A 12,715-nucleotide genomic window follows, 5' to 3' on the forward strand; every position below is an offset into this window, starting at 1 on the left:
AGCAAGAGCCTGTGTTATTGCCTGAAGTACTCAGTATACCCAGAAATGACTGAAAAAATGTGGTGGTTAGTGAGAGAACAAGATCTCTGGTATATAATTATTTAGAGTACTAAAGATGAAAATCAACAGATTGCAGAAAGACTTAATACTGACCAGTGTAATAAATAGGAAATGAAATTCAATGTAGAGAAATGTAAAGTGACAGACATGGAAGAAGAAAAGTATTTTCACTTTATATATGAAATGATGGTCTTTCGATTATAATCACACAATAATGAAACACTGGTCTTGTAACAGTTCTATGAAATTATCATCTCAATGATTTGTGGTGGTCACAAAAGCAAAACAAATGTTAGGCAAGGAATACAGCACATCACACCACTACTTCCATCCCTTCAAAAATTGTTTAGAAGAGTTAGGCAAGATACAAAAACACATAGGAAAGACACAGGGAGTTTCCACAAGTGACAATTAGACCAATTTGGACTTGTCAAACTGGATGAGTGATGACAGAGGAGGGTTATGGTGTACATTTATTATGGACAGGAAATGATAATTTGTTGCTGGTACAAAAACAAACAAAAAAGTGAGGTATTTCTCCACACAGCGTATACCTAAGTTTTAAGAATCCTTTCCAAGGGACCACATAGCTCTTAAGTTTCTATTAACTTCAAAAAACCACTGTGTCAACAGAGTTGTTTAGCAGCACAGTGACAAATACCAGATTTTTCTTTTCAAGGTGTCCTTTTTTGCTGCACCATTTCTATACCCATTTAATGAAACATGCAGTTCTGCACGGTGCCCTTCCTCACAGACTCATCTGTCTGGTATTGACCATGCCCTTCCTGTCCATGCAAAAATGCTGAAACTTTTACTGCCTGTTTCAGCATTCCTGCTACATACATCTGGTATTAGACAGTGATATAAAGATTTATTTAAACTGCAAACAAATCCTTTGTTGTCCTAGCCAGATTCAAAAGCATTACTTGCTCACATTTTACACTCTTCATCTATCTAGAATCACAGAATGAGAAACACTTGTTTTCAGACTCGTTAGGACAAGCACAGTACTTCCACAAGATACTTCCACAGAGAAAGCCTAAAGAGCACACAAGGATGCACTGGTCTCCACAGTTCCTGCAGTCCTGTCTCCATCAATACAAACAATCTATCTGAAATATCTATAATCAATGTAGACTTTTACAGTCTTGTTGGCCAATTACTGGACCAAGTGTCAGCTTGTACAGATGTATTCCTGCTTCAGTATTTTTGGGCAGAAGTGGCTCTGAAAACAGTCTCCTCCCTGTCAATCCTAACCAACTGAATTAAAAAGTGAAATTACCAATCTCAAATATAAAACAAGAAACTACATTTCATTAAAAAAAAATTATAAAAAAATCAAACTTATCTCGTTACCTAATTAGTAAAGCACAACATTGATAACATACTCATGAAAAGAATACCTTATAAAACAGAGGGAACAAACTGAAAGGATGTGTATCAAGTAATGACACATTAATGCTTGCCTTAAACACATTTCTCACATGCAATGCTTGCTATTTTATATAAATATGCTATTAGTTATACTTCATAGTTGCAGAGCAGATGCTAGGCACGATTTCACAGAAACAAGAAGTCTGCCCAAAAAAGCGACTGGAAAAAGATGTTATTTCCCAGAGCACTAGTCAAAGAAAATGTCCCCAGTTAACAGCATCACTAATCTCACAAACATAAATAGCTAATGAGGCAAGTTTTCTAAATTTTATTTAGGCATCTTAACAAAAGGTAGGTTTCAGTGCAGAAAGCTAAATCAAGTATTTGAAAATTGATCATAATGAAAATATGCACACATTAAAGTGAACCAATAGTCCATCATCATTTGTGTAACATTTTAAACATTTCTTTCTTACTGCATCATGAGTAATATAGTTTTTTAATCTTGCTAAATGAATACAAAAAAATTTATTATGAAAACAGAAGCCTACAGTGTGTCTAACCTACCTGCAGTAATAGAGCAAGGTCTAATTCAATATTTTACATTTTAATGTGACAATTATTACATTAATATCACTAGTTAAAGATAATAGTAACAAGCCATTAAGATAATTATATGAATCACTAAAGGGGTATGAAATGGGAAACACAAGGAGCTTCAGATATATTTGAAATTATGAGAACTTTAACTACAGTATTGTATGCCCACAAATAAAATGTTTTGAATAGATTTGACACTAGTCAGGTACCAAGAGGTTGTGTACTATTATTACAATGAAATAAACAGAACTCAATAGTTTCAAACATGGGGATGTGACAAACACGTTTGCATACAAGATGAAAAATAATATTAAAATAAGCAGAAATATTTTTAAAAAATAACAGGTATACAAAACCTAGGATAAATGTTACTACTGAAAACTGTGGGAAAAGTAATTTGCAAGCCTTGTACTAGTGAGTTTATCACAGCTGAGATCTCCCTCTAACAAAAATAGAAGTTTTTTTAAAACACCAAATAAAAAAAGATTTCTTCATGAAAGGCATTTAATGTAACTACTTCCAGCTTGACAAAAACTCAAGCTCTTGAAATACAGCCCAATATTTAATTTAATTGCTCTCCATTGCACACCTATGAACAAGACATAAGACTACCCTGTCATCTGCCTGCATGCCAATGGGATTTTTGTATTCCTCACTAACCCCAAGTGGCCTGTAGATGTTAGAAAGGCAACACAAACATTGCTGGAAAGAAGCACTTCCGTCTCTTAGGAGCGGCACTTCCAAACCCTAATAAAGTGCCATTCCAGTTTTCTGTCCACTCACCAGTGTCCATAAGAAGGCAGCTGTGGGGGCACAGCTGTATTCTGTGTTCTGGGGCCATCCAGCTCATCCCAGGCCTCCCCAGCTCTGAAGGAAACTCTTGAACACCCAAGCCAAGCTGCAACTCCAGCCCCACCTGCCACCTCACTTGCAGGCTCAGCAACCACAACTCATGGCACAGGAGATGTTCAGCTGCCAGAGAAGACACTACCCCAAAAAAGTGCTACTGCTTATGCAAGGAAAAGCCCAATAATTAATAGACATAAATCAAATTTATGAGCCAGCTTACAGAAAAAGTTAATACCAAGACAGTAAGAAATTACTAGACTTTTCTTGTTTTGCAAGAAAATGCTAAATGATAACACAGTAGAAATTACTACATTCAGAAAATTAAGTAAACCCAAAATATTCAGACAACTACTAAAAGTCATGGTCCATGGGGAGGGCTATACGCAGACATGACTTCTACAGACTTGAAATGGAACTTACAATATTTACTAGTATCTAATTCAAATGTTAATTACCTTCTGTAAAGTAAACACTATTGTGTATGTAAAGTGAAACACTATTACCAAAAAATCCCACACCCTGCATTAAAAAAATCCACCATACAGACTTCTTTGTCTAATCACAAGCAGGAAATACAAAGAGATAACAGAGACACGACTTGCTCTTAACACTTCTATACTTCTGAATGCAGTGAAGAAGCAATGACTTCTTATTTGGGTATTTGGCAAATTCAGGTTCCACTTCAAATATTCTCTTTTTAGACTACAGCGCAATTTGATATAAGAATGAATTTGATCTTGCTTATCTTTTGCTCACCAAAACAGTGACTTAAAAAAACTCTAATTCTATTCTGGACTTTGTCTAGGAATAGGACCATAAATTCTTTATAAAATTATTTAAAAAAAACCTTCATTCTCTAAGATGGAAAGCATCCACCTTACTCAGTAAGACATGCTATGGAAGACTTCAAGGCAAATACTCCAAATTTTAATTTTGTCAGGTTTTTACAGATTATGACAGAAAATTTTCACTAACTTCTCTCCTCTCTCCCACTATCACAACCCCCATTTCTCCACCAATGAGGCAGCCAAAAGACTGATGCACTTAGCACAGCTCTGTAAATAATAGTATGTAGGAGATTAAACTTAAGCCTAATGCTACAGTCAACCTTCAACAGCTGAGTTCTATTAATGGACACTCCTTAAATGAAATCCTTTTTGGTTACTATTTAAAGCTACAACTCTATTAAAATCTTGACTGAAAGAAATTACATGTGATACATATTGCCCATCACTGCCATGACAACACCACCCAGTTCAAGTATGCATGCATCATTTACCACAATTTATCCAAAGTAAAAAAACACAAAAGGGTTCACTAATCAAATGCTATCAATGACTACACAATGTGGAAGAGATGAGTTAATATATAATGGTAGGGATTATGTGTAAACTAGGCTAGTAAGACTTCCAGTGCACTGAAAAGCCCAGTGCCATTATTATTCTTTCAATCTCCTTCCTATGTGGATTTAAGATCAGCATTGTAAAATTACAGCACAATCAAGGCACTGTAAAGAACTTAATAGAAAACATCAAGGGAAAAGACAATTAACTGCTGTTTTACTTCAAGGCTTCAATTTCATGCACAGAAATATGGGGAGGGTGTGTAGGTTAGTATGCTGAATAGCAACTGCATACATGTGTGGCATTCTGTTCACTGCTGAATGTTTTCTCCTGTTGAATACTGACTGCTCTCTAATGCACAGTCCTTTGAGATTCAACACTCAAAAGTGTTCCTGCTTTCTCATTCAAAGAATCTTCTAAATGAAGAAATTTTCAATTATTGACACATCCACCTAAGGCCAAATTATCTGTGGGAAGTTGGCAGCTTCCTACTTACACTACTCATTGACCTTCTAACTCTTCATGTATCATATCCATTTCTATACCTGAACTTCCCTGTTTTAGGCTCCGTCACTGATGATGAATTAGTAAACAAGAAAGAAAACAATCCGAGCAAAAGATGATAGTAGAAAATACAAAAAAAGCCAACCCTATCCAATATTATGCTACTTGCTTCTAAGGAAAGAGGTTGGCCGGTCTGAACACAGCTCCACTTTTAATCCACATGCTAGACTAAGTAAGGAAAGCACAACAAACTCCTCCAAGCCTTGAGCAGGTCTCAGCACCCTGCCAGGTGAAGACACATTATGTTGCTGTTGTTCTGAACATCAGACGCACATTTTTTCAGTCCCATCACAGTCCTTCCCTTTGATCTGGGTATTACTTTCTACATTCAGGTTCACTTTGTCTGATACATCTCTGCTGCAAAAAGCATGTGTTGTCTTGCTTTAGCCTGGGTTATCCTGGGTGTGTTGTCCTCTCTCAGGAGGTGGAAGGTGAGAGAATAGCTCCCAGGTGGTAAGGTTACTAAAGCCAAATCTCTTGCTTCCTGGACAAGTAAATACAGGAAAGAAAGATTTTGTTGTCATTTTTCTCGAATGACATGGTCTTGTCAATATATCTTTCAGTGAAATGATAAAAAAAGGCCAGGACTGTTTGGCAGTCCTGAATGAGCACACGAGCCAACACAGAAGTGACCAACACACTCACACATGCCAGCAGCTGTGAGGGATTTTTCTTCATTTTATCATTTGAACCAATTGATTGCCTTTTGTGCAGCTAAGTGCTTTTCTGGCCAGACTCTATCAGCAGTTAGAATATAAACAAAGTAAGATTTTGTAACAGAATAAACAAAGCCAGAAATTTGCATTTTTGTACCTGTTCAGAGCCTCAAGAACTGCTGACAGTCTAGAATATGTCACTCCAAGAATATATAAGGAAAAAATGAATTCAAAGAAGTGCAGTCTTAGTTTTGTCTCTTCAAGGGTAATACATGCTTGACCTGGATATGTATGTATTTTACTACTCCAGGAATGGTGCAGAAGATGGCTGGTGACCCCAGTTTCAGTGACTGCTATTATGCTGGGCTTGGAAATCTTACAAGGACATGGACATGACAGACCCACACATATCATTGCAGAAACTACAGCAGAGATTTTCATCACTGACAGAAGACAGAGGTTTTTGCTACTGGCTGTACTTTTGTCTTGAGAACAAGATTTCTGATAGAAAGTCTGCAAAGCTACCAGAACTTTTTTTGGAAACAAGGGGTTTCCAATTTAGAGCAATGGAAATTAGAGTGTCAGACAAAATCAGTGTATCCTAGGCAGTCGCATAAATAAAAACATACATACAAGGTACATAAAACATTCAAATCCATCTTCCTTCTGTTCCTACTCCTACCAAAGGAAAAAATTGAATCCTGTCAGTCTAGCTGCTGCTGTTTCCAGTTTTAAAAAGAAGCCATAGAGATGAGACCAATTTTTATTATTTTAATTCTTTTATGCAGTGAAACCTAAACATGTGACAAGCAAAAAGTTATTTAATCAATAATGATACCATAGAATAAGTTTTGACAAGGCTATGAATAAAGAAAAATCACAGTAACAGGAAAATAACTCAAAATGTCATTGCCCTTTAAGGGCACAAAAGTGTCTCTGATAAAAGGTCAAATGCAGGGGATAAAGTATTAAAAATTACAAATCCCCAAACAGTTGTATTTAATAAAAAACAAGGTACCGAATAATTTAAAATATACAAACAGAATAATCTGTCAAATGTGACACTCACACCTGGATCAAAATCCCTATGCAAGAAAGGTGCCAACTAGTAATGCTCAAGCCAGTGTTAAAAAAGCCAATCATTCTTATTAATACTTTAAGTTCAGCCTTCTAGTCTTTAATCACAGTTCATTAAATTGTAGTGCACTACAGGCACAATGTAAAATAGCTACTCTGAGTAATTCAAAATATATAACCTCTCTCAGGAAAATAATTATGATATGGAAGGCTAAATAATTTATTTGCATTCTTCAGTGTTCCATTACTTTTTAGTTTGCTTTTCTTTTAAATTACACTTACACAGCCAAATAGAAGGATAAGAAGGAAATATCCCTTTGCAACTTTCATGAGGACATGAAGATACCAACCCAAGGATATATAACTCAGAAGCAATGAAAACAAAGTGTAGGTTTTTAATTTTTTTTAAGGAATAGGAATTTCTACTCCTTAATTAAAGCCTGTTAAAAGAACCTTATAGGCAGGCAGGATAGCTATCAACGAGCCTCCAGTAAAGAAATTAGCAAAAACAAGAAGTCATTTCTCCTTGATGAAGCAAAATTGGTTTCCTCTGTATGCTACAACTTCATCAAATGGGGATCTTAACTATTCAATTCATTAAGAGACCATCCACAGCTTTGGAAACTGTTCCAGAGCATGTGTGGAAGTTCTCTTTGATGGTTATACTGCTGCTGCTGTTTAACCAAACTGCATTTTTAGCTTGGCTAATTCAACTCCTCCCCCATCTCACCCCCCAACTTTTCCTTTTTTTTTAACACTTTCCCATCATTAATTAGTTTCCTCACAGTAAAAGTCAAGATGTCTTGACAAGCTCTCTCAAAGTACACTGCTTGATCCTCACTGTGCCAGAGCTACATTTTATGAGAGGTTTTCCTTTTAACTGGAAAAGACCAAAGTTAACAAGGCTATTAATGTACAAAACATAAAAATAACAACCAGAACTGTATCTGATGCTCTTAAGTCTAGCAAAGGACAATGCAATATAAGAACATGAAGCTTTAAACTTTCTGTTGCCAAAGAAAAATGGAAATGTTTCCTGGGAAATGCTACAGGGTGCCATCTTCACCAGCATTTAACAATGACACAGAGCTGGAGTTAACAGAAGTCAAAGGGACAGAGTTATGCATACATTGCCAGCTTAAAAGTCTCCTAGAAAACAGATGGACAAAAAACCCTAAACAAACAGCAAGAACATTATCATACTTCAGGATTGTACTATGGCACAATATTTTGATATACCAAGAAGTGATCTTCATTGAAGTTGGCATTTGAGAACAAATTAAAATTTTCTGAAAATCAAAATTACAATTCCTTACATGCCAAGTACACTTAGGAATGCTACAAGCTGCATATCCATACTGACTTTTTATTTCAAACTACTTTGTGGAAGAATAAATACATGTTCATCATGTTCATACATTAAAAATAAAAGTAAATCCAAGATACTGTAAATCCAAATACTGTGCCACTACAAGAAGTTACTTAAAAGAAATAGCTTCCGAAGCAAACACCACTATTTCTACTCTGTTGTTGATGACATTATGATGTACTATTTTATAAGTGCACAGTAACACCAAACAACCTCAAGAACTTATTTGACTTACATGGTTTATCCAGCAGCCTATAACAGCAAGTCTCTTTCAGGTAGGCTTACATCATATATAAATGAATGGTTTAATACTTACAAATAGATATGCTTATCCTGCAGATGCAAGGATGTGAACCTGCTCTTAAAAACACCTCAGTATTTATCTGACTTATGGGCTGGAACAGATCTGTTACTTTGCAACACCAAGCTCTGTGTTGTGTTCACTACACATACTCTCAAGCCCAGCAAGTCAGTCCTCTTATTAGCCAGATCTCTTCTCTTACCTCCCTGATTTCTACTGCCTAAGGTTCTATGATGCACTGCCTGACATTAAAATAGCTTCAACCACAACCAGATTTTTCTTTTTTTTCTGCTTGATATTCCAGGAATCAAGCCCTTAAAACAACATCTGCCTCTATAATAGTCACAGCCTCACAGAGCCATCGACAAGGATGGCTGCCACATGTCTGAAATCAGAGGCAAATGAAACAGTGGGTCCTCTTACACTCTGGAGAAAGGCAGATGCCAGCAAGGGCTCAAGAGAAGTGTTACAAAAACCTTTGCTAAACTAAAGCATTCCAGTGCTGCTCTGAAGCCAAGACCTTCAAGTTACAATGCAGGGAACCTGGAAACATAAAGCATGTGCCTGGCATGGACCTCATTTCTTACTGAGAGGATATGGATTGGATCTTACCAGGGATATTAGCAACAAACCACACTTTGTGGGAGATTCTGGGATAGATCTCTACAAGCCCTTGTCAACAGCAATAAAGACTCCCCATGACACAACCTCCAAGAGCCAAAAAACCAGTGGTGCCTTCTAATGCTTCCTCCTTCCATTGCCTGTACTACAGCTTTGAAGCAGCAATTCAATACCTGTGGAACAATGCATTTTGTGGTAAATATGATAGTCTAAAACACCTCAAAGTCTACTGACAGACGTGCCTGGCATCACTGAATTTAAAAGCATTCTGCTGCATCCTCTAATTAAAAAAAGTCTGATCCACAAAAATGAATGTGTCTGAAGGTGATAAAACTCGAAATAGAACAGAAAATTAAATATTCCTGCTTCACAGAAGAGCTCTGTGCAGCCAGAATCAATGTCTCAAATGAGGCCTTGTCCAGGCCTTTCTCAGTGGACTACTGGAACCATAACACATCCACCAAAAAATTATCCAACCACAAGCAGTTAATGGTTAATGTGTTTTCTATCAGATTTCTATAATTTCCTAACCAGACAATGCAACTACAGATCAATTAATAATATCTCTGTGAAGGCCTTCTTTAAATCTTACTCATTTCTAATGAAAATGATAAATTAGTAGATGCATTTCACATATATAATATGGAGTATTTTTAACAGAATAACTTTTTAAAAATAAATTATTAGGTATTTTACAAAAATTCACGAGACTTTGAAGAGACCTATCTTCTAAAACTTCTTTTATATTTTAGTACATTGCCTTTACTGTTTCTTCTTTTAAAAAAATAATTTATTTATCTATTTAAAGCCTTTTCACAGGCCTTAAAGTAATATTCCAGTATACCTTTCCTGAAACAAGTCTGACTAGATTAAATACAATCTTCCAGACCTCTGGTCAATTATTTTCAGTATTCTCTGGGGGTTTGTTAACAGTTTTTTCCAAGTCTTTATTGACCTTAGGCTCTTAAATCAAGCAATTCATAACTTAACATTCAATCAACCAGTGTAAAAGAATTGCTAGAATGAAGATGAAGGGAACAGTAAACAAATTGGAATAATGGAGAAAAGCAGACAGTAATTCATGGGATCTTTGTAGTTTACACGCATTACTCTAACACTGATGGCAATACATTACTTACAAAGAGCTCAAAAATCCCTTCTAACACAGAGGAATTTCCTCCCATCTAGCAGGAACATTATTCTATGTGCCTACTACCTGAACACAGGACCAGCTCTCACACTGCTCACCAAACCAGGTTAATGCCCAGGAAAGAGCTCAGCTCTGGAAGGGCACAGCAAGGCCTCCCACAGCTCCTTCTGTCCTGAAACACATTTTATCCATGCACAAGTTCCATGTTTATGTGCCCACAGCCACATGCAGAAAAGCTTTTCTGTTACTGAAACAATCATAAGATACCTGAAGCTGGGCAGAAAGGAACCATACAAGACTGAGGGCAATAAACACATTGTGAAAAAAATAGCACGATGGCTTGTTAATACACTAAAATCAACATCTGCCCCCACCATTAAATTAATAAGCTTTTTTCACCCTAGAAAATACTTCTAGCCCTTTTCTCATTCACTGGATAGAAAGCTGTATTTCATTATAACCATTTTTTCACTGTTATTTCAATCTAGGTCAAAGCTGGTGGCAAGTCTTAGAACTGCCTCCCAGGGTTAAAGCAGTTACTCCTGGTTTGTTCTTAGCAGTCTATCCATACAAACACAACCTAGTATTTAGGTAATAGTCTTTAAAAGTAAATAAACTATTTTCTGTCCATCCCACTTACTTTTTTCCATTACTGAGTTGCTTTGTTGACAAAAATACTAAAAGAGGTACAGGATTTGTGAAGCTTACTTATATTTAGACAAGTAAAATCCAGCTGGGCTATTCTTTTCCTTAATGTATTTAATTGATTCCATCCTCAGTAGTGGCTGCCTTTCATTATTATGCAACCACCTTCAAATTATTTTGATTAAACTAAATTTTATTAAACCTTATACAAAGCTAGCTACTCTAGTCACTCTTTGCATGCCTTAAAAAAATAATAAAACAACAAAAAAATCACCACAGAAACAAATCACTGGACAAATAACAAATAAACCACTAGTTATGTAATAAATAAACCAGACCTTGGGATCAAGTTTTTCAGAAATAATTGAAAGTAGTTTGTTAATCAATACCAAAAAATTCTAACTGAAGTAATTCTGCTTTCAAATAGTCAACATAAAAATCATCATCTTGTTGTCATACTAACTGAGAAATTAATATATGCATGTGCTTCTCAAGACTCTCTAGAAAACTGTTTATTTAAGAAATGTGCTTCAAAATGCCAATTTTGTACAAAATTTAAACCTTAGGGTAAATATAAAAATATACCCTATATATAGATACACATTAATCCCATCAGAAAACAATCCATAACATCCAACTTCTAATTGATGTAGATCAGTATCATAGATCTCAATCTGCAGCTTTGATAAAAGACAATCCAATGTTAGGTCATACTAGTTTTAGCCTAGCTAGTCTCTAGCTAACAGGATTTATTTGTTGTAACACGTTAATTTAGTGTAACAAGTTCAACTTGAAAAGCTCAGCTTCCAGAACAACTAATTCAACTTCCTCTACAGGAAATATGCTTATTTGAAGGCATTGCTGGTATTTTCTGTGGAAAGAACACAAGATAACCACAAAAGTCTATCTGCAATGCCTCTGTTATGATTGTTGCAATGATTCTTATGAGAGCCATACGCCAGTTTGGCACTGTAATTCAGGAAAGAAAACATTCACTTACCGCAGTGTGACTGGAAAACCTGTGGCTTGACTACCTGATTGCAGATATTGCACACTACAAGATAGAAATCATCATGAGCTGGATAATGGCCAAATAAGTGCATATCTGTGGGAAAGTTAAAAATATATACAAGAATTAGAAGTTATGCTTTAAATATCTATTAAGAAAAAAAAAAGTTGAAAATACTGTAGGGCCATTATTGTTATATTAATTTACACAAAGCAAATGTATACATTGCTCCATAAGAGCTTCTTAGTATGTTAAAGAGATTTTTTTCCCTCTTTTGGGTTTCAAGGTCCTGTACTAATGCTGCAGTCTCATCCCTCAGTCTGAGTCAGAACACAGACTGCAACACCTTTTCTTAACACTTACTGCCAAGAAGTGGAATAAGCATTTCTGTACTGGTCAAATGTTAAAACAATAAAGGAATAAATTTTTAAAAATCTCTGCCTAAAGATCCTTACAGAAAACATGTTTCATAGGTTATATTCTATGTTACAATATTCTAAGCTTGAATATAAGTTGTTTGAGAAAAGCTCCTGCTTAAAAGCTAGTTATAGTAACCAAGGTCAAGGATCCTACAGCTTCAAATACAGACAGGAATGCCATGCCATATGAAATTTCTGGTTCTGTGCAAATCCCTAGTTCTAGTTCTGAGACCCTGCTGTTTGCCCCCAACAAATACTGTGGGAAGAGACAAAGTTGGTTAATAAGGTATTTCTTGGTGATGGTATGAGGAATTTAATGAAATCCAGACAGGTACAGTCAGATGATGTCAGGCACTTGTCCCTCTCAGATGAAACACATAATGCAATATATGCATTCTTAAGCCATTACAAACAGAGTAAAATGGGCTTAAATTACTAACTGAAGCCCTCAGAACTCTAACATTACAAGTGAGGTAACCTGTTCTACTCTTCATTGGTATACCTTAACAACAAGCACACACACTCATCCACCTCAGCTTGGAGGACAGAAACTCCAGGCACTTTTATGCATTTCAGTGGGATCATGTCACCATACCCAGTGTTGCTAATGAATGTGCTGCTGCACTGGCAACCCCATGCCAAGTAGTGGCCCCACAGATCACACTACCTCTCACATTA

At 36.1% G+C, this 12,715-nt stretch overlaps 1 protein-coding gene across 4 annotated transcripts in view; it reads right to left on the reverse strand.

Moving 5' to 3' along the window:
* Positions 1-12,715, reverse strand: part of ATXN7L1 (ataxin 7 like 1) — a 110,794-nt gene that overhangs the window by 63,452 nt on the left and 34,627 nt on the right. For 3 of the 4 annotated variants that reach the window (XM_054273226.1, XM_054273206.1, XM_054273217.1), the window contains exon 3: positions 11,610-11,714. The exons of the other annotated variant lie outside the window; for it this stretch is intronic. In XM_054273226.1, the coding sequence (XP_054129201.1) occupies positions 11,610-11,714 (105 nt within the window). The remainder of the gene's footprint in view (positions 1-11,609; positions 11,715-12,715) is intronic. 4 annotated transcript variants of the gene reach the window in all.

Source organism: Melozone crissalis, unplaced genomic scaffold, assembly GCF_028551555.1.
Source record: "Melozone crissalis strain CALT ecotype California unplaced genomic scaffold, PUWL_Pcris_2 ptg000004l_1, whole genome shotgun sequence".
Classification (NCBI taxonomy): domain Eukaryota; kingdom Metazoa; phylum Chordata; class Aves; order Passeriformes; family Passerellidae; genus Melozone; species Melozone crissalis.